The sequence below is a fragment of the Thamnophis sirtalis genome, unplaced genomic scaffold (assembly GCF_051295495.1).
Source record: "Thamnophis sirtalis isolate CommonGarterSnake01/CBP01778 unplaced genomic scaffold, rThaSir2_p1.2 scaffold_11, whole genome shotgun sequence".
Lineage (NCBI taxonomy): Eukaryota > Metazoa > Chordata > Lepidosauria > Squamata > Natricidae > Thamnophis > Thamnophis sirtalis.
This window is the reverse complement of record NW_028261391.1, coordinates 45,846,173-45,866,751: the sequence shown is the minus strand read 5'-3', so window position 1 is coordinate 45,866,751 and position 20,579 is coordinate 45,846,173. Positions and strand designations below refer to the sequence as shown.

General features: G+C 35.8%; 1 protein-coding gene across 10 annotated transcripts in view; it reads left to right on the top strand.

Moving 5' to 3' along the window:
• BTRC (beta-transducin repeat containing E3 ubiquitin protein ligase) overlaps positions 1-20,579 on the top strand; it is a 188,833-nt gene that overhangs the window by 105,966 nt on the left and 62,288 nt on the right. For 9 of the 10 annotated variants that reach the window (XM_087725735.1, XM_087725738.1, XM_087725736.1 and 6 more), the window contains one exon: positions 950-1,036. The exons of the other annotated variant lie outside the window; for it this stretch is intronic. In XM_087725735.1, coding sequence (XP_087581861.1) covers positions 950-1,036 — 87 coding nt within the window. The remainder of the gene's footprint in view (positions 1-949; positions 1,037-20,579) is intronic. 10 annotated transcript variants of the gene reach the window in all.

Genomic DNA, 20,579 nt, shown 5'->3' with positions numbered 1-20,579 from the left:
TGACATCACTTTACAGACATGCTGTTTAGCCACAGAGTTTTCATGTTTCAATTACCATTGGTAATTGAGGACTGCTGTGCGTAAGCTGAAGTATATTTTGGCATCAGATATGTTTAAGAGAAGAGCCGTAGATGTGCCATGATTAGAATGCAGTATTGCAGGTTCATTCTGCCTACAGCCAGGAGTTCGATCCTGACCTGCTCAGTTAAAATCAATCTTCCACCCTTCCAAGATTGATAAAAGGACCCAGATTGTTGGGAGCAATATACTGTGCTGACATTGTAAGCCACACGGACAGTGCTGCAAAACACTACGGAGCGGTATATAAATGCTATTGCAATTGCTGTTGAGGTAAAATTGCAATGCTTTTGCAATAGATTCTGTCTACTGAATGCACACCTTTTAGGAATCCCCAGATCTGCAGGATCTTAATGGAATCTTTTGATAGAAAGGGTACATGGGAGGGGGGGGAGGAGTATACTATATGTAAATGTTCCTTTACATACCGTTACATATGTATTTTCAATTTATTATTGTTTCAAGTAAATGCAGGATTTTGATGATCACAAAATTAGCATTTATTTGTCTTATATCCTGACTTTCTTCAGGAAGTCAAGATGATATACAAAGGAGAGATTCCTCCAATTTTTTCCCAGTGCCTAAGAAACCATGGCCCAATATCATCACTGATCTTTCATACTTGAGGATTGATATGAACTTTGTTTAACACCTTAAACACTATTTCAGTTAAATTCTTTAATCACTAAATCACAGTATTTCAGAGGTATTTTGTGCTTTTCTTCTGAGTTTTTAACTCAAAACAAATTTGTAAATAATAATATCTTATATTTTATGGTAAGGCCCTTTTAGGAATACAGATCTTTTTTAAAAGAAATGCATGCTTACTATGTTGCATCTCTATTTTTATCACTTTTTCCTATCTTCACAGGCCTATAACAACTGTACCAGACTTTGCTTAAACCAAGACACAGTCTGCTTAGGTACTACAATGAAGACTGAAAGCTGTGTGGTCAAAGTAAGTAAAACTTTGACTGTGGGATTTGGCGTCCTACCTATAATCCCTTGGCTTTTCAGAAATAGATTAAAAGCCAAAATGTATTTAAAATATTTTGTAGCCTAATTTAACAAAATATATCAAAGTAAGTAAAACTTTGACTGTGGGATTTGGCATCCTACCTATAATCCCTTTCCTTTTCAGAAATAGATTAAAAGCCAAAATGTATTTAAAATATTTTGTAGTCTAATTTAACAAAATATATCCTAGATGTTCTACTTGAAACATTTTAGCATTGGCCATATTTTTATATGTTGGGTTGATTTATTTTTCTCTTACCCTCTTGTAAAAAAAAGTACCCATGTTTGATTTAAACAGGTAACTCAAGAATCTAAATGCCTCTATCATCCTCTATTTTCTAAAACAAAGTTTATATAGAAGTCTAAATGATGAGCATGTGATACTCTCATACCCCCTCTGCTGGCCACCATTATATAATAAAAACTCAGATTTACTTGTATTTCCTCCCCTTTGGAGACTCCTGTTAACAAGATAGAGGTGAAGTCAGAAGAACTTAAAATTGCCATATAATGGTAAATGGGTAATGTGTCTTTTTATATTTCCACTTCAGAAGAACAATTTTTAGACAAAATATGTACCTTGTCTTAGCTTTCCCTTAGCTTTTCTTAGCTTTCCAACCAAATATGATTGTTGTAAAATAAGAAATAGATCTGAGAAATTGTGAATGACTGGAATGTGGGTGAACTTTCCCCTTACTTAACTTTCATGTTTTCATTAGAAGAAAGTTCAGAGTAGCCCTGCAAGATTCAGTGCATACAGCTGTAGGTTAGCATTTATGGATGCTGCCCACCCTTTCCAAACACAAAGTAATTTTTGATAGGAAAATAAGCACCTTATTACCATATTCTTTGCACTATAAGACACTCCAGACCATAAAAAAACCCAGCTTTTGGGGAAGAAAACAAGAAAAAAAAATCTGCCTCTCCCTCCCAGCAATTTGCCTCCTTACAGCAAACAGCCTGGTCAACTTCAGCACAGCCTGATTTAGCACAAGCAGCTGATTGGCAGTTGGATCAACCTCCTGGAATATCGCTAATCAGCTGTTCCAGGTTGCAGGGATTGCCGCCGCCCATTGCCATCGCCTATCACTGCCACCCATTGCTACCTCTGCATCTCCCTTTTTGGCATCCGCGTGCCCCATTTTCGGGCCCCGTGCACACTGTTTTCGGCCTCCACATATTCTGTTTTTGTTCTGTTTTGGCCCCAGGGGTTGCCAGCGCCACCAATTGCTGCCACCACCGATCGATGATGATGGCAATAGGCGGCAGCGGCAATCCCCCCTGCCTGGAACGGGCCAAAAACAGGAAGCATGAAGGCCAAAAACAGGGCTCAGAGTGGCTGAAAATGGTCAAAGGGTGCGGGCTGGTAGGTGAGCAGGGCTTCGGCAACATTTGCTATATAAGACGCACAGACATTTCCAACCACTTTTTGGATGGGGAAAAAGTACGTCTTATAGTGTGAAAAATACAGTAAGTAGAATTTTTTTTTGTAATGTACATCTTCCACAATGAGCATGTTAAATCTGTATAAACTTCATAGCTAAGATCTCTTAAGCATAACTAAAAAAGGTAGTCCTTGTTACAAGCAGCCTCATTATCCATAGTTTCACTTATCTACAGTTGGTAATTACATGATCTGGCTCAGATAGAAATGATTCCATCTTCTACAAATGGGGATTCTTTCTTGTAATTACCACAGTATTACACTCTGCTTGAAAATTCCCTTTAAAAATTTGGTTTGAGTTTCACCCTGGGTATGTGACGGCTGGGCAATATGCAATTCATTCAGCAATAGGCTTTTCTGTTCAAAGCTCATTGGTTTGACTATAACTTACAAGTAGCTGGTAGAGAGACATGAGGCAAATATGATAATTATTTTTTGTAGCACCTATGAAGGTGTGCTTATATAAATTAGACCTCTGTTTATTCTGCCTAGAATCTTTGGGACCATCCATAAGAAAAAAGCCAATGATAACAAAAAATAACAAATAAGCCCTGGTGTCAAATTAAAGATATATTCTTTTCTAGCACTGTATCACTAAGGTTTTTATAGTTGACTGTGTGTATGAATTTATTGGTTTTACTAGATTTTACAAGGGAATAGGTGTGTGTAACATGTCTCAAAATGTTTTTGTTTTAAAACCAGTTGTGTTTATCATATATCTTTTGAATACTAAATAAACAAATTTGCATAGTTTAGTAAATATGAATATTCACATAGGCAGGGTCTTTGTATTATCCTGCTAAAATGGAAATGTAAAGCGTTTATATCCTCACTTTGTCCAGAAGAAGCTATTTCCATGAACATTATCTTGTCCTTCTATGGACAGTCATACAACTAGGTTACCACATTGTAAAAACATCCCACTTACTATTCACTAAGGATATGTTCTCACAGTGAAGCCACAGGCCCCATTGCTAGCCAATTGCTGAGACAGGCTGAAGTTGATAGAGTTGTTTCTACAAGAATCAAGAATTATTCATTCTGTATTAACAGAAGACTTCTCCTGCAGACATTGTAGGTTGCATGGAGGAAGAATCTTTAAAGGTCCAATTGGTCTGCTGCAGGATTACACCCTCTTATCTTGCTGCTGGAGATTTAAAGCTTATTTTGCTAACTGCCAAAAGAACTAGACCAGGGTGTCAAATTCAATTTCATTGAGGGCCACATCAGGATTGTGTTTGACTTTGGGGGTGGTGGGGGTGGTAGCCAGTGGGCGTGGCTAGCTTGATGTCACTCATGTCAGGGGCACCTCCTCCTCCTCTTCCTGATGCTGCTATGAGAAGATTAAGCTTATGGAAGATCCAAAAGGTTAGGTCTGCTTTGACAGATATAGAGGTGGCTATGCTTCTGCTGCAATAACAATTGCAGTAACAATTGCAGTAACAATTATTTTTTTGAAAACTCAAAATGGGGAAACCAACCACTTCTAGCTTTGTGTGTCATAGTTTTAAGAAGTCTGTGAGGAAAAGAAAAGTTCAGCAACCAAATTGGATGGAGGATTTGAAGGGAGGGATCTTCCTGGACATTTTGATGTGCTTCAGCAGTATTGCTTTCCCAATATAGTTTGTAATAACTTTGGAGCCCTTGTTCTCCCTGAGTTAGGACATTTCATTACCTAACTAGATAACATCATCAGTGCTAGCGACTATATAATTAGTGCCCTGTTTTTTTGCAGCAGCTTATATGCTAGTGTTGGTGGCGATATGGTTTCCTTTTTAGTAGCTCCGTGATTAGGTTATTGGTTTTTGCTTGATTGTTTGTCTGGTGTTAATTCCTGTTTCTCTGAATGTTAGTTGTTAGAGAAGATGCATTCTGGTCTTTTTGTTTTTCTTAGCTTTTTAAATTGTCTCTTGGCATGTGAATGTGATTTATCTCTATGTGTCTATTGATGGTTGATTGGTCTAATGCAAACTTCCAGGAATTCCCTAGCATTTTTCGATGTAGCTTAGCCCTAGGATGTTCAATGTTCTATTTGAAACTGTGGTTGAGTCCATCTATATGTTGTGAGATCAAAGTGTTTTCATTGTGTTTTTTGACTGCTAGTTGATGTTCATGGATGCAGTCTCTTAGTGTTCTGCCTATCTGTCCTATAAAGTGGCAGTCCTTATCCTGTATGTTGCATATAATAATCACCTTTTGTTATCTTGTTAGGGTTTGTATAGAACAAAATAGGATGGAAACGTATTAGAGGATTCATGTGGCAGAGCTTGAAAGCAGAATATTTACTAAAGTTTTTGTCAAAGGAATATCACTATTAAATTATTTGAACTCCCCATAAAAAGAAAATAGTTAACCACCCAGGATTCTATTTCATTTTGCCATTATTAAGCAGTGAATATGACAAGTGGAATTCTGAATCTTCACCATGACACATTTGGGATAGTGGCTGCTCATACCATTTGAATGTCACTACTGGGGGAGAGGAAAGGACTTCCAGACATCCACCAGTCACTGCCTTGAACCTGTTCTGTATTTGAAGGGAGCATCTTTATTATTCTCAATATTCATAGGTGATGATATATAGGTTTTGGGGCAGTCATGTTTCTATTTATACCTGCATACCTAGAAAGCAAATTACCATGGCAGTGTGGTTGCACCCTTTGGCATAGAAATTCAAAACTGCCCAAAAAATGCATGGCGTTAACTGTATTGCCATTGCAATACAGAGAGTCCTCAGTTAATGACAACTATTGGAGCTGGAATTTCTATTGCTAAACAATGCAGTTGTAAAACACAACATCATATGATTGCATCCCATTGCAGTTGTTAAGAAAGAATTGTGGATCCTGAAGCAAAGGCCTCCTCACAACTTTGGGCACCAGTCTTAAGTACCAGTCATTTAGCACCATTGTAACTTCAAATGGTCACTGAACAAGTCATTAACCAAGGACTACCTGTATGAATCTTATAATGCTATATAAGGAAGAACTAAATGGCTCTGTGCCTTGTAAGAGCTCAGAAACAAAATACCATAATTTGTGAAAGCTATGTCAACTTCAGATTGATTTTAAGCTAATTTCTTATATTTGATGTGTACCTACAAATTGCTTTAAAAAATTCCAGCATATTAGGAACATAGATCACCATCAGCTATAGAATGGTACAATCAATGTGCCCAGGTATATAAACAAGTATTCTAATAAGGTTTGTATAACTGTTGTCTCATTTTTAGCAGTTCAGTGACAGATAGATGGACACTTTTAAGATTGGCCCAATAAATTTAGTGAGAAATCTTCACAACTTTTACTTGAGCTCAAGGACAATTAAGGTATTGCTTTAATGAGGCTTATTGAAAGTCAGCCAAGCTAGCAGCTGTTCTCTTATTTTGTAAGCTGCACTTTCTAAGTATATACTATATGGGTATTTTGGGCAATAGAGAAGACTTTGCAGTATAAGAGTGCTAAAAGTACTTATTAATATCTTGTCCCCTCCCATTTGGAGGTGCAGAATATTAAAAAAGGATGTCTATGGAGATTCTCAGTCATCCAGGTCATGGTTGTCCCAAATGTGCTTTTTTCAAGAGGCAACTGGACTTTCAAAAAAATCCAGTTGCCTCTTGAAAAAGCACCTTTGGGAGATTCAAAAAGGATGGAAAGTTCCTGGAAATGCAGGAATCCTGAGGCAGAAATAAATTTCCTTCCATAGTGGTTTGAATTTCTTTAGGGATGATTTTATGGAAGCTCTTGCTCCCCACTTATTCAGTCATCCTGGTTTGGGAACTTATGCTTTGTTTCAGTGGCAGTAGTGGTTTGGCAGCCTGGGTCGCTGGAATTGGCAGCGATCCAGGCCTACCACACCCCCGAACCAGTTCTTTGGGCAGCACCATCTTGGTTTTTTTTTGCTTCTGCGCATGCACAGAGCAATTTTTATTGCATTGTGCATGTGCACCCGCAGCGTGGCCATGAGCAAACCAGCAGTAGAGACTGCTGGAACCCACCCCCGGACTACACGCACCCTATATAACTACATATAAGAATTTCTACAAACTCTATAGTTAGCAGTTAATCAGCTTAGGAAATAAAAAGATGTGATAGGATAATTTAGAATAGGGTATATAGTATTTGAAAATTTTAAGTTTGGGAAATGCATTGGTGATCTTCAATCAAGGCCCTTATTTTGCACATGAGATTTGTTGAACATCTCTATTCCTATTAGGAATTTCTTTAAAGGCATTCTGTCAATACAGTTATAGTGAAAAACTGTTTATGCATTGTGACCTTTCTGTATTCAAAATTATTTCTCATTGTTTTTTTTTTATCAGAGTTTAGTAGATTCTGCACTTTATCCACATTAATGCTTTCTTTGTAATGTTGGTTGAACACGTGGCTAATGCTGCCTTCTAGGAATTGGTGCATTTCTGTTCTTCCCAGAATTGGGGTTTGAACAGAGGAATTAAAAATGTATGTTTCTTATACATCTTTCCTCTTGAAATAGAATGTTAATAAATATTTTAGAGTGAAAAAACACATTAATTAACTGAAAATAAATCCAAAGAAGAAGTATGAAATTTACTCAAATATTCTACAACCATAAGACATAATTAATATAATGAATATATTCAATGTTTTTATTATCTTTGTGAGGTCAACATCACAAGATTATTCTGTGCTAATCAGAAATACTTTGCACTTTCGTAGTCACTCCTCCTTCCAGCATTTGTCAAAATTATTTGAAAATGGGTTGAAGCAAAAATATTAACATTCTTGTTCCCTTTACCCAAGTCACATTTTTTCCAGATTTTGATAGACAACATATTTTATTTATTTCCAAAATTATATCCACAGGAAACAAGCTGTTTAAATTCAGATTATGTTGAATCAAAATAGTGCTGGTGTGAGAAGCAACGTGCTGTTTTATGAGCGTAGAGTCCCTTTTCTCATAACTGATTGATAGTAAATATTTTCCTGAAGAGTTATTGCCAGCTATGAACAGTGAAACTGTTTCACTGGTGTTTTTTTTTTTCCTTAGTACTTGCTGTACCAGCCATTGTCTGTAATTAAGATCTACAATTCACAATGCAGACATTTGCACTTCCTCTGGGTCTGAGCTATTTATAAGATATTTCAGCTGTTCAGAGTTTCTTTTTGAGTGTTAAACTACATTTTAACAGGCATATTTAGTCTCTGTTATACCCACACCGCATACCATATGCCTTTATTTCTGTTTTGAAAGCTACTTTTTGTATGTTGGATTCATCATGAATTAAGTAATGTTGTATCGTTTGATTTCCACAAATTATGGTGCCTCTGGCAAGTCACTTTTTAGACAGGGCCATTTTAAATTCTGAGCCTGACCGTTACTGTATAGTCAATAATATTTGCACTGCATTAACAAATGAGGAATCAAAATAATGAGCTTGATAAATATTCCAATTTATATGATTAGATATAGAGATTAGGAATCTTAGGGAATTCTGTATCTTTTGCTGGTGAAATAATTTGGTATAATTTATTTTCTTCTGTGTTAAGTATAGAAGTATAAATAACGTTCATTTCTTGCATATGTTTGAGAAACAAACACAATGAAAAGTCTGATTCTTATGCATGTTCTAGTAGTAGCAGGTTCTTGTTGTGCTAAGACCATTGATTCCACAATCTGGATTTAAATTTCGCTTGAGCAGTGTAATCACTAAATAGTAGCAGATGTATCCTTAGAAGTTTCTTTCAGTTTTCCATCTATGAAATGGGAAGAATAATGGCATACTTCATTGAAATGTAATGAATATTATCTTCTTGGATATAATGGAATCATATTAAAACTAGGAGTGACCTTTTTAGATAACGGCCAGAGACCACAACAATACCAGACCTAAATAATAAGGGGGGGGGAAAAGGATTTTATAACTGAAACTCTTTTCTGCTTTTGCTTAACCATTTTGGCTAAACTAAAAATTAATTTACATTCATTTGGGTCAGCACAGAAAAGCTCTTGTGTCTTTGTCCCCAGGAGGGGTAATAATGAGGAGCCAGTTCTTCATCAGGCGTGTACTGCAGCATTGCCTGCTGATGCATTCCAGATCTCACACATACACACACAGGGATCACGTGACCACTCCAAAAGTCAAACGATCAATTCGCCTCGTTTTGGCTCTGTAGTTAATGCACAAACAGTGCGATCTGCAGGGCTGTAATTGCATTGTTAGGGCCAAGGAACAAGCCTGTGCCTTTTCAGCAGACAGCTGGCAGGGAGAGAGGCATGTTGTTAGGAAAGAGAGAGGCAAGGCAAATAAAATTACTGCTAACGCTCAGAGATCGGCAGGAGTCCTACTTGCCTAATCTTACCGGTGGGAGCAAGCGGCTGTTGTAATCCAATTATAGCAGCATAAGCAATTTGTTAGACACTCCGCATAATGTAACAATTTCCCAATAAACTCTGACTTGTAATAACGTCGGCAAGAGCCCACATAAATCTGCCCGAATGGTGGGGGCTGGAGCATTCGGCTGGGGGCTTGTAATTTGTGCCATCAGCACGTTTCTCTGACTGTGGCACGATGCACCATTTTCCATGCAAGAATTCTGAAGAGCAAAACCTGGCTAAGATTCTCTGAAAGGAGGCTAATGTAGAGAGAAGGGCAATATGGTTTAGAGAATCCTACAGTCCTTATTTGTCCAGAATGGCAAATAAAGCAAATCACTTTAAAAATTACTATATTGAAAAAGCAACCTCAAAAAGATGGAGCACTTTCTTGTTTCTTTAAAATTGGTGAATAATGGCTGACAAGGCAGTTTGCTATATTCTTCTGAAGGCATCTAAAATATAAGCTCCTCATAAGTAAGCCAACAAGCCAAGATGGACAAAGGGCATGCATTTTCTAATTCTTTTCTTTAGTTGTCTTAACTATGCATAGATCCATCAATGGAACTGTTAATGTTCCATTTTCTCATTAGATTTCACTTTTTAGCTCAATATTGTGCATCCCCACTGTTCTTCCCAGGCCTCTGAATAGCTAATTGAATTTAGTTATTTGTGTACTATTTGTCTGCTATGCCCTGGTCCGTTCCAATAAGGACAAGGCTGTTACTAAAATTGGTGTGCTTGGCATGTAAATTTTTTTGCTTTGCTTGAACATCCATATTTGTTGGCTATGGAAATACATCAACCAAACTCTGGTTTCAAAAGGATTTTCAGAGTACAAGAGAAAATGATATCGGGAGCGGGGAAAAGCATTTTCTGCTCTTAACTTCTGAGGATCCTTTTGAATTGGATAGCATGGTACCTTCATTCAAAGAAGGTGCAGGTTGCTCCCTTCTTGAATCAGAGATCTTTGGGTGTTCAGACAGAATACTGGACCTTGGGAGCACCTTGAGAAAACCTCAGACATTATTATTAATATTTCTTATGTCTTCTTTGGTCTCAGATACTGCTTCATTAGGTATCAAGTATATCAGTTTTATTTTTTTAATTATTTTTGCTGTTGATTATTCAATTTAAAGGAAGAGTTGAGTGAATTCTTAAACAAAAAGGCTTACAGCCCCCAGGTTTGGTACAGATTGACACCTAGATGCAGGCTGAACTGAAACATTTTCATTGTTCCTAGTCAGCTGTACATATCACAATGCCAATTAACTATGTCAGAGCAGCAATTTTTCTACTACTCCTTGTATTAGCGTAATAAATATTTTCTTTCAACTAAAGGCACTCTATTCCTGTTTGGGGAAAGGCGCTATTTTAGTTTGGTGAAGTTACACATCAATAAGCCGCAGTGTCCTAATAAAGCCACTCAGTGCCTTGGTTTAACTAATGACTGATTTTCATGGCTTTGACAGTGAGCTGTGTGCGTTATTTTCTCCTGATATTGTAAAAATAATGAGAGCAAATTAGAACAATCAGTTTACACAGATAGCTCCTGATTGGAGGCGAAAGGCAATATGGCAGCAGGTAATCTATCTTCGGATTCCTGTCATATTAACTTCAACCGCATGGAAAAGATCAGGCGGAGCAATCGGGGATCTTGCCCAATCGGAACACTGAAATTAATGAGAAGAGCATTGTTCTGTGATCAACCTTTTAATTAGCAAGATGGGAGACAGAGGGAAGGATGACGCCTGAAGCACAGCTGCGCAATGACAGCCTTGCTTCCTGCAAAGGGGGAGGGAAAAACATGCATTGTAAATTACTCTGCTCTCAGCTTCTCGCCCAGAAGCAGTCTAGCTTTGTTTTGAACCTTTTTTTTAAGAGCTCTGCAAATAATGCTTGCTTCCACTAGATTTGTGTAAACAAAGCTTTTCCTAACAGTACCTCATTAATTTATTCAAGGATAACATGCTTTGATTTTTAAAGTTTTGATATATTTCTTAGTTGGAGATATAATTATTTTGCTTAACCTGGCTTTTGTCCTCCTTTTGCTTTACAGTAGTTTATAGTAAGAGAGGGTTGTTGTTTTTAAATGAAAAGAGTAATATGCTGTGTGACAGCTTGAGAAGAGTAAGTGGAATTTGGTATTGGCATTTGGCAAGTCCATCCTTCTGTTCATTTTATTTTTCCATGGTGCCAGTATTTATGTAGTAACTTCCTGTCCCAAAATCTCATTTAGGAGTTACACTGTAACACAAAAAATTGACTGCAATGAAAAAGGGAGACACATTTAATATATCAGGAATTTGAAATAATACTAATTGAAATTACCTCTGTCATTAATCTTTGATAACGGGTCATTTAAATATTCCCCCCCAACATACTTTTTCAAACACATGATTGTTTTTGTTTTATTTTTAATAGCTATATATCACATTCTTATTTTAAACTGGAATTTCAATCATACAAAGCAGTGCCTAATTTTTTAAAACTGGAATCTTTGTTAATTGTGGACATTGAACTGAATCATTAGAGAACATACTAAATGTACTAATTGTGGAAATACTAAATTAAACATGTAACTGGAATGTATCCTTCAGAAATATATTAGTTACCTAATTACTTGGATAAAATATTGCGAAAAACAATTGCTAAATTTGGTTTGTAAAATTATACCTCTTTAAAAGACTCTTAAAAAATACAAAAATATTCTTAAGGTTGCCTTAAGGCTTAAAAAATACAAAAATATTCTTAAGGCTGTCATAAAGACAGCTGGTTTTTCAGCTGCTTCTCTATGGATAATTTTCTTTTAACTTTTTAATACCTTGGGTGTTTGTGAAAAAAAGATTCTTAACTGTAACCAGACAGATATTTGATTATTATTCACACAAAAATGTATTTGGATGAAGCCTTAGTCCTTTTACAAATACAGGGCAAAATACATTAACTCATAACATATTGAAGTGGCATTTGGGATTCCTAAGATAATATGTTTATATGGTCATTATTCGTCATGTGAGTTCTTTATGATGAAGGGAATTATTCACAGTTTAAAGGATTAGAGGTGGTTCTTTTTTAAAGGCTTTTTTAAAACAAAAAATAAAAAAACGTCCTGTCATTTGATCCAGTCTGGTGGGTGGAAGATTATTCTTTGAAAAACTTTTAGTATAGTTGTTGCATTTGTATATCAGATTTGTAATATACATATTTGGCAGTGAAAAATCTCAGGAAAAAAGTTATTTCTAGGGGAAGTGATTTATTTATTTTTGTTAGTAAGTATATTAAGACAAAGAAGTATAGTGTGCTTGTATTTCTCCATCTTTGAGAATTTCTTTGCAGATTTTGTTTGCAATGCATATAAAAATCTTGCTCACTACAATTTAAGTTTAAAAAAAGTAATTCTTTTTCTTCTCAAAAGACTCCCCCCCCTTGTGATTACGAAGGAGGATGTGTTTGATTCATGTAACTCTGCTATTTTGATTTAGTTTATTTTTAGAAAACTTTCTGCTATTCAAAATTTTCTGCGAAACCAATGCCCTATTTAACAACCTAATTCAGCAATTCATTATTTGGGAGGAGGGCAGTGAACACATTTGGAATTTTAAAACATGCTATGAACAGTTTCACAAAGTGACTACCCATTTATTATATGGGCACACTTTCAAATGGCAACCCCCTACCATGTTTATTTTCAAATAATAATTTGAGGATACATGTGGGCCAAAATAATAATTATACCTTGAAGACAATGCTTTATTTTGCCAAATAATATTAACCCCCTTATTTATTTTTTAAAACATTAAATGAAATATGGAAGGAAGCTTGTTGGGAATACAACTGTATCTAGAGGTACCACATTCAAGGATCATAGTTCATATTTCCCCGCCTCAAAGTTTTCCTTGGTCAATAGAAATTTGTAAATTACTGGTAATGTTTTCTCCACTTTCTAGCTGCTATTAATTAATTCTGCAATTTCAAATCAAGAAATTCAAATGTTTTAATGGATTGCTTAACAGTTCTGTATTACTTAAAGTTAATATCTATGAAATGGCTGAGCTCTAATTTTAGTATAAACTGCACTACATAGCAACGTAGCATCCTACTAAAAACAATTTAAATTGTGTGTTTGTATTGTGTGGTATAACAAAGATTTTGCTCTACAGTCTGTCACTTAAAGACAGATGTCTCACCACTTTAAAGTGGACACTGAACAGCTCTTTGCAACTTTCATAATTAAGAGATAAGCTTAGCAGCATTTTTATTTTGATCCATCCATGAGAGCAGCATTTCCTAAATTTTCAAGGGAAACCATAATGTCAAATCATCAAACTAAAATTTCTGTGGTGTTATATATAATTCTCCTTTTCACCTAATTTGGGACCAATGGTAAGTTAAGATACATGGCATGTCTATTATGTATGGTATCATACGCTAAATAAATATTATTAGAACATAAAGCTTATACGTTGTCCCATTCTTAACCTATTCTACAAGTTTTTAAATTAGTAAAGCAAAAGAAGAAAAAGTTATTTTCTTTAAAATACATCTTACAAAAATATCTTCTAAAATTACTTTTAATTTCATTCATTTTCAACATGCAATTATGGAGGCTCTGCATCTTAAAAGATTCTTTCCCCACAGTAGGAGGTCTTGGTACTTCAACATATACGCACTATAGGGTGAGTTTAGCAGTTTCATTTCTTAATTTCTTGCTTTTGTAGGTTTGAATCAGCCACATAGTATGTTAATAAAGAGTAAGAAAGGAGTTCAATTTATACTGGTCATTAAGGATCCCTTGGTGCTTATCACAAGAGTGAGGTTATTAACCCTGATGTTCTTCTGGCCAAATTCAGCTGTGATGATTACATTCTGAGACCTAAATTACTTTTGCAGTTTCCACTAGAGAGATTGACTTTTGCAGTTGTTCCTGGAGAGAATGACTTCTAAAATTTCTCTCTAACAAAGTAATTGTGTTAGACCCAAGAAGTGCTTGCACCTTAGTTGAAGTGGCCTTTGTTCTTTCCACCTAATTTAGTGAAAATTATATGACATTTTGTTTTATAAATTATGTTTTTTACAGGATTTGACTATTAAAATTTAAGCCTAGTTACTAACACTCTCCAGCATGCAGTAAATCCATTCTTGAGAGGAAACTCCAGACCCTAATTCATTTTATTGTATGTATTTCTGCCAAAAATGGCCCTAATGTAGGTGAGACAGACAGCAGAAACAATCCTTAAAACCTGGTGAGAGTCAGATGATAAAATGTGTCCTTTTACATTCCCAAGTCATTACAGTCTATTTCAGTTATTACCACTACCTCAGTTTGCATTCAGACATTGACTAATAATTATGAAAATTATTATAATAAGGATATTATGTGATCCTTATTATTGGTCCCATTCAATGCATATGTTAAATTTTACAACAAAATGAAGTTAATAGTCTATATACAGAAGATTACAGAAGCCTAAGTTATAATAAAGGCACATACAGTATCTTACCAAGATACTGGTAAGAATTTTGAAGAGTTTTTGCAGATAGATTACAGTTTTAATAGTGTTAAAACCTAACTGAATCTAAAAGTACATTCAAATGAATTCAGTTGAATTATCATCAAAAGATACTTGATACTTAAGCATGTAATCCAATATCTTTCATCTTTTTTGGATTTACATCTATATAGTTAGTCATTTAGATGCTTATTATACATAGAGCCTAAATATACAGATATGTACATGTATATATATTTGTCTCTGTCTCAAGGTTCTGGGTGGTTTACAACATGCAACAAGACGAATAAAATAAATGAAAACCATTACTCTAATTAACATTTTTTTTAAATCTTGTATAAACAAAAACAGATCTGAAGACAGGATGAGATCACAAAAGCATCTCACAAATGCCTGGTAAAACAAAATCTTTTTAACCACTTTTCTAAAAAAATTAAAATAATCTTTGGAGGTATAGACTGTTCCATGCCACTGGGGCTGCAGCTGAGGAGAGCTATCTCTAGAACTGTATTCTTAAGCTTATGAGGGTCAGGAATCCAAAATATCCCATTTTGGAAAGACTTATGATGGGCCGATTCTATTTGGTGAAGACATCCCACAAAGTAACTGAGAGTCATATCATATTGGTCTTTATAAATCAATGCTAATACTTTGAATTGTACTTAAAAACCTAACAGCAGTCAATGTAGCAATAGCAATAGCAATAGCAGTTAGACTTATATACTGCTTCATAGGGCTTTCAGCCCTCTCTAAGCGGTTTACAGAGTCAGCATATTGCCCCCAACAATCCGGGTCCCACAGAACCAGTGTTACTCTACTACAGCAACTGTTCCCCTCCAACAAACAGGCCAGCAGGCGTTCTTCAAAGCAGTCCCAAGTAGAGTATCCTAGAAGGCTTGAGCTTTTGTCACCAGCAAAAGGGTTGCAGCTGGACAAAATCCCTCTTGACTACAGCCTCCACCTGCTGATCAAATAAAAACCAAGAACTCAGGAAGAACCCAATCACAATCGCCTTGCTTCAGGACAAGTGTTAGATGACCCTCAGAGGCTGAGATGAAAAGGGAGGATTTCAAAATATAACACGGAACAGATCAGTATTTCAGTCTTACCTTCTAAAAGCCATTGATCCTTCAATATGGGAAAGAAATGAAATCCAGGCACTTCACTGAGAATCCCCCCTTAAGGAATAAATGAGGGATGAGTTTTTAAGATTCATTTTTAAATAATAAACTCTGTGAATCCTGCTTCCTTGTATGCTTGTTGTTTAGAGTTAGAGAGTGTAGCCACTTTAAGAGCCAATGTAGGAATTGGAATTGTGCTTGATTGTCTCCATCCTCAGCTCTTCCAAAGAGCCATAGGGGGCATGGATCCAGAAATCAGTACAAAGGTAGCTTTTCATTAAATGTTACTTAAAGTATACTAGTATAATATTAAATTGCTTCAATGAAGCAAAATCTACTTTACTTGACCTCTAATATTAGCGTGAAGTTGCTACATATTTCCATTTTTTTTCATTCTTATATAATAAACAGTCTACATTTGATAAATGAACTAGTGCAGAATCTTGTTTATGAAGATGAAAACAAAGTGAGTGATGAAGCATTCCAGAAAGATCTCCCTAAATTGCCAATAGTCAACCAAATAGCAACTGGGACCCAGTTTAAATATGTGTAAAGTGATATGGTTTATATTCTGGTTGAACAGCGATTCGGAAAAAGTCTGATCTGCTTTCTTTAAGATCTATATCTATAGACTTGTAAGAAATTAAAATGTATAATTTGTATAGAGTCCATAAAGTACTTGGGTTTATATTTTTTCAAAATATATCAGTATGTTGAACTAAATATGTCTAAATGTATAGATGCAATTTCAGGAGATTTACTCAATGGCAAAAACTTCATTAAGTCTCTGGGGTAAAATTAATGTAATTAAAATGAATACTACATCAAGATTAATGTATATTTTACAAGAGATTCTAATGTTAATAATTCATATCAGATACTTTACATAGATCGACAAACTAATGAGATTTTTTTTTGTGGCAAGCCAAATTGAGGTTGCCTTATGTTAAAAGCAGCTTTAACCAGATTTTAACTACCGTATTTTTCAGAGTATAAGACACACCGGAGTATAAGATGCACCAAGGTTTTGAAGAGGCAAATTTAAAAAAAAGTAGGTAGGTAGATAGAGGGATAGAAAGGGAGAGACATACAGTAGGTAGATAGGGAGGGAGAGAGAATAGGTAGGTAGGTAGGTAGGTAGGTAAAGGGATAGAGAGAGAGACAGAGAAATACAGTAGGTAGGTAGGAAGAGAGAGAGTGTGTGTAGGTAGGTAGGTAAGTAGGTAGGTAGAGGGCTAGAGAGAGGGAGGGAGGGAGAAATATAGTAGGTAGGTAAGGAGAGAGAGAGTGGGTAGGTAGGTAGATAAAGGGAGAGAGAGAGGGGGAGAGAAATACAGTAGGTAGGTAGGGAGAGAGGGTAGGTAGGTAGGTAGATGTTTCCAGGTGTATTTATCCATGTGCTGGAGAAGGAAACCACTTACAATCTGCAGCACCTAAGACTTTCTTTCTGCTGGCACAGCACTTGATCAATTTAATTCTCATCAATCAGTTAAAGAGCATTCCCAAAAAGGGGGGGGGGGTTGCACTATGCAAACCTCCCCAAAATGGCCCATTTTTTTTTTCAAATAAAAGGGATGAATAGCCTTGGGGGGGCTTGCAGAGTGCTCCTGGGGTGATGATAGGGCCAAAAAGGAGCAAAAAACAACCCATTTTTCACAAAAATGGGCCTGTTTTCTGTTTTAAAAAATGCATTCATAGCCTTATGAAGACTTATAGAGTGCTGCTGCGGGCTGGGGAGGCAAAAAATGGCCCATTTTTTGCTCATTTCTGCCCTCCCCAGCCCCCAGGTGCTCCCTGAAAGCCTCCATAAGGGTATGCACAGCCATTTTTGTGAAGGGGGCAGGGTTTTGGGAGGCAAAAAAAATGCTGTATTTGATGTATAAGACGCACCCAGATGCGTCTTATACTCTGAAAAATACGGTACATTATTGAGTTTTCATTTTAACACCTATATTTTTCTGGAATGAGAACTTTTTTTATCATTGTCCTCTTAGGGCTTCTTTAGAGAGCAAATGCGTAATGCTTTGAAATCTTGGTAAGTTTTAGGGTCCAGGAATACTAACTAGAGCTCTTCATTTCCAGCCTTGAAAGCTGCTGGACATATAGTATGTGATTCTTAGAAGATAACCAATGAACGTTTGATCCAAACCATGTGATAATAGGATAACTCAAACTTGAAGATGGCTGAGAAGATCTTTTTCTTGGAACTCCAAGATCAAAACTAAGGGGGAAATATCTTAAATCAGTTTATTTTTGTTACTTGTTTTAAGGCTTAGGTTTGAGAGATTGTGTTCTCAATATGATTTAACTACAGCATCCACATATACAATCAATACCTATAGTGACTAAAGAATATGGTCCTTGTGCTTTAGCAGTTTCAAAGATACTTCTGATTTTAGGAACCTTAAATTGTTAAATGCTTGAAGCAAAACCAACAATTCAATTTTATACAGAATAAAAAATAGAATGAAGATTAGTGTCATTTACATATCTAAACTGTGGATTTTCCAATCTTGGAAAATCAATAGGTCCAGATTTGATTGAAAAAAATGTAAAAACATACTTCTTATGACCTGGGAATATAATTCATTTATCAGATGATATTGTTTTGTGTTAATAGGATCCTTCAAAGAATGTTTAATACATTGGACATCAGGCTTTTTGTGTGGTAAGATTAAGCTGTACTGTATGATTTGTTTTAGTCCAGACATAGCTTTGTTTTGGTTGAAATAATAGTATATGTTAATATAACATTGGATAAAAATTATTAATGATGTAATAATGATAAGAGCCGAGGTGGGGCAGTGGTTAAATGCAGCACTGCAGGCTACTGCAGTTCTGCAGTTTGGCTGTTCAAATCTCACCGGCTCAGGGTTGACTCAGCCTTCCATCCTTCCGAGGTGGGTAAAATGAGGACCCGGATTGTTGTTGGGGGCAATATGCTGACTCTGTAAACCGCTTAGAGAGGGCTGAAAGCCCTATGAAGCGGTATATAAGTCTAACTGCTATTGCTATAATATTAAATTATATTCTTAAAATATAGAATTGATGATTTTATGACATAGAACTTCTATTCTTCTAAACCTACATAAATGGAAATACATTTATCTTCCAATACCAAGGAATGGATGCGGGATATGAGTTTGTAATCTATTTTTAGAAAGTCAGTATGTTCTAAAAGTTACAAAATTAAGCAATTCCCATTTCCCAGAGATATAATTATAACCTTGAAGATGGATTTAATTCTATATTAATGCTATGGGAAAAATAGTGCTCCAGGTTAAGTGTTTTTTATCAGGGCAACCTGGTCTAAACAAATATGGGGCAGGGCATACTGCTTCTGCTTTCATCTTTCAGCCCCAATCCAGGAGCCTTCACAGGCAGTTGCTTTCGTGACAAACTATTTTTTGTGTTAAATAATAATAAAGAAATCTGCTAAGTAGCAAATTTTTCAGCGTATAAGACGCATCTTTTTCTCTCAAAAAAGAGGGTGAAAATCGGGGTGCATCTTATCCACTGAATACAGCATTTTTGGCCTCCCAAAACCCCACCCCTTTGCACAAATTGCCGTGCATAGCCTTTAGGAGGCTTCCAGAATGCTCCTGGAGGCTGGGGAGGGCAAAAATGAGTGAAAAATAGGCTGATTTTTGCTTGTTTTTGCTCCCCCCCCCGGGCCCCATTCTACAAACCTCCTAAAGGCTATGCATGCCCTTTCTTTGACAAAAAATTGGCTTGTTTTCACAAAAAAATGGGCCATTTTTGGAGGTCTGCAGAGTGCAAAAACTTTTTTTTTAATTTGCCTCTTCAAAATCTTGGTGCGTCTTATACTCTGGTGCGTCTTATACTCCAAAAAATACAGTAGTGCCAATTGGAAAAAACTAATCTGACTTCACATATACACTAATGAGGTTTGAACTTTCAGTAAATAACCAAGAAAAAACATCCAGAGGTCATATTGGAGAGCTCAGTTAAAGTTGGTAATTTAGTATGTGGCAAATTCTGTGAATGAGATTATAAATAAAATTTTCAACAGATTGAAATGTCTGTACAGTATGGTCTGCATCTTGTATGTTATCTACAGTCCTGGTTGCCATACTTGGAATGCTGCCTATTGTTTTGGTTTTCACATTTTAAGCATGATAACAATACATTGGGAAAAATAAAGAAGAAAAACTAAAATTGTCTAGGGCATAAATGCTTCTCATGTGGGAAAAGGCTAGAATATTTGAGCTAGTTTAGGAAAAAGATGAGGAAAGAAGACATGATTGTGATATAAACTGGACAGTTAGATTTCTCTGAAAATGCTGAGAAGGAAGCTTTAAAATGAGATTTAGGACAAAAGAAATTCATACAGCACATGTAGAATTCTTCTCCAGGAGAGAAAGAGATGGCTACTATCTTAGGTGAAACATGTTGCTCAACTTCTTTCAGGGGATCTTCAAACCCTAGGTGATCAGGGGCATCCATATATTATTATTGATTATTACTTATTTTTAAATTATTTTTAACATCTTTGTTCACTTTATACATGGCCTAGAATTGGTCTGATTGGCATGGTCTACAAATTCTAGAAAAAAATCTGAATCTATAAAAATATTGTTGTTTATGAACGATGATTAACTCTAAACTGGGCAAATGTACTTTCAAATACCAATAGCAAAACAATATTATCTACATTTACAATTAAAAATATTAAATGTCCGCTTTGGGGGTTAAAAGAACAGCACCGTCAAAATTCTGTTAATAAATATTTTACTGCTAATTCTCCTGATCTCTGGATTCATGTAGATTCTTTTGATTACCTGTGTGCTTGGATAAAATTCTCCCTTATAACAATAATTTAGAACATATACAAATGAAAAACAACTCAATTAACAGTGATACCACCAAAAAAACCAAAGTTGTTAATTGAGTGAAGCTTATAACTCCTTAGTGGAGCTGACTGATATGCCCTCCTTGTAATCTTTTGATAAAAAGTAATAAACATGTTTAATTAATGCCACTGTGAAGCTTGAGATTTTGTAAAACTGAGTAAAATAAGTAAGTCATATA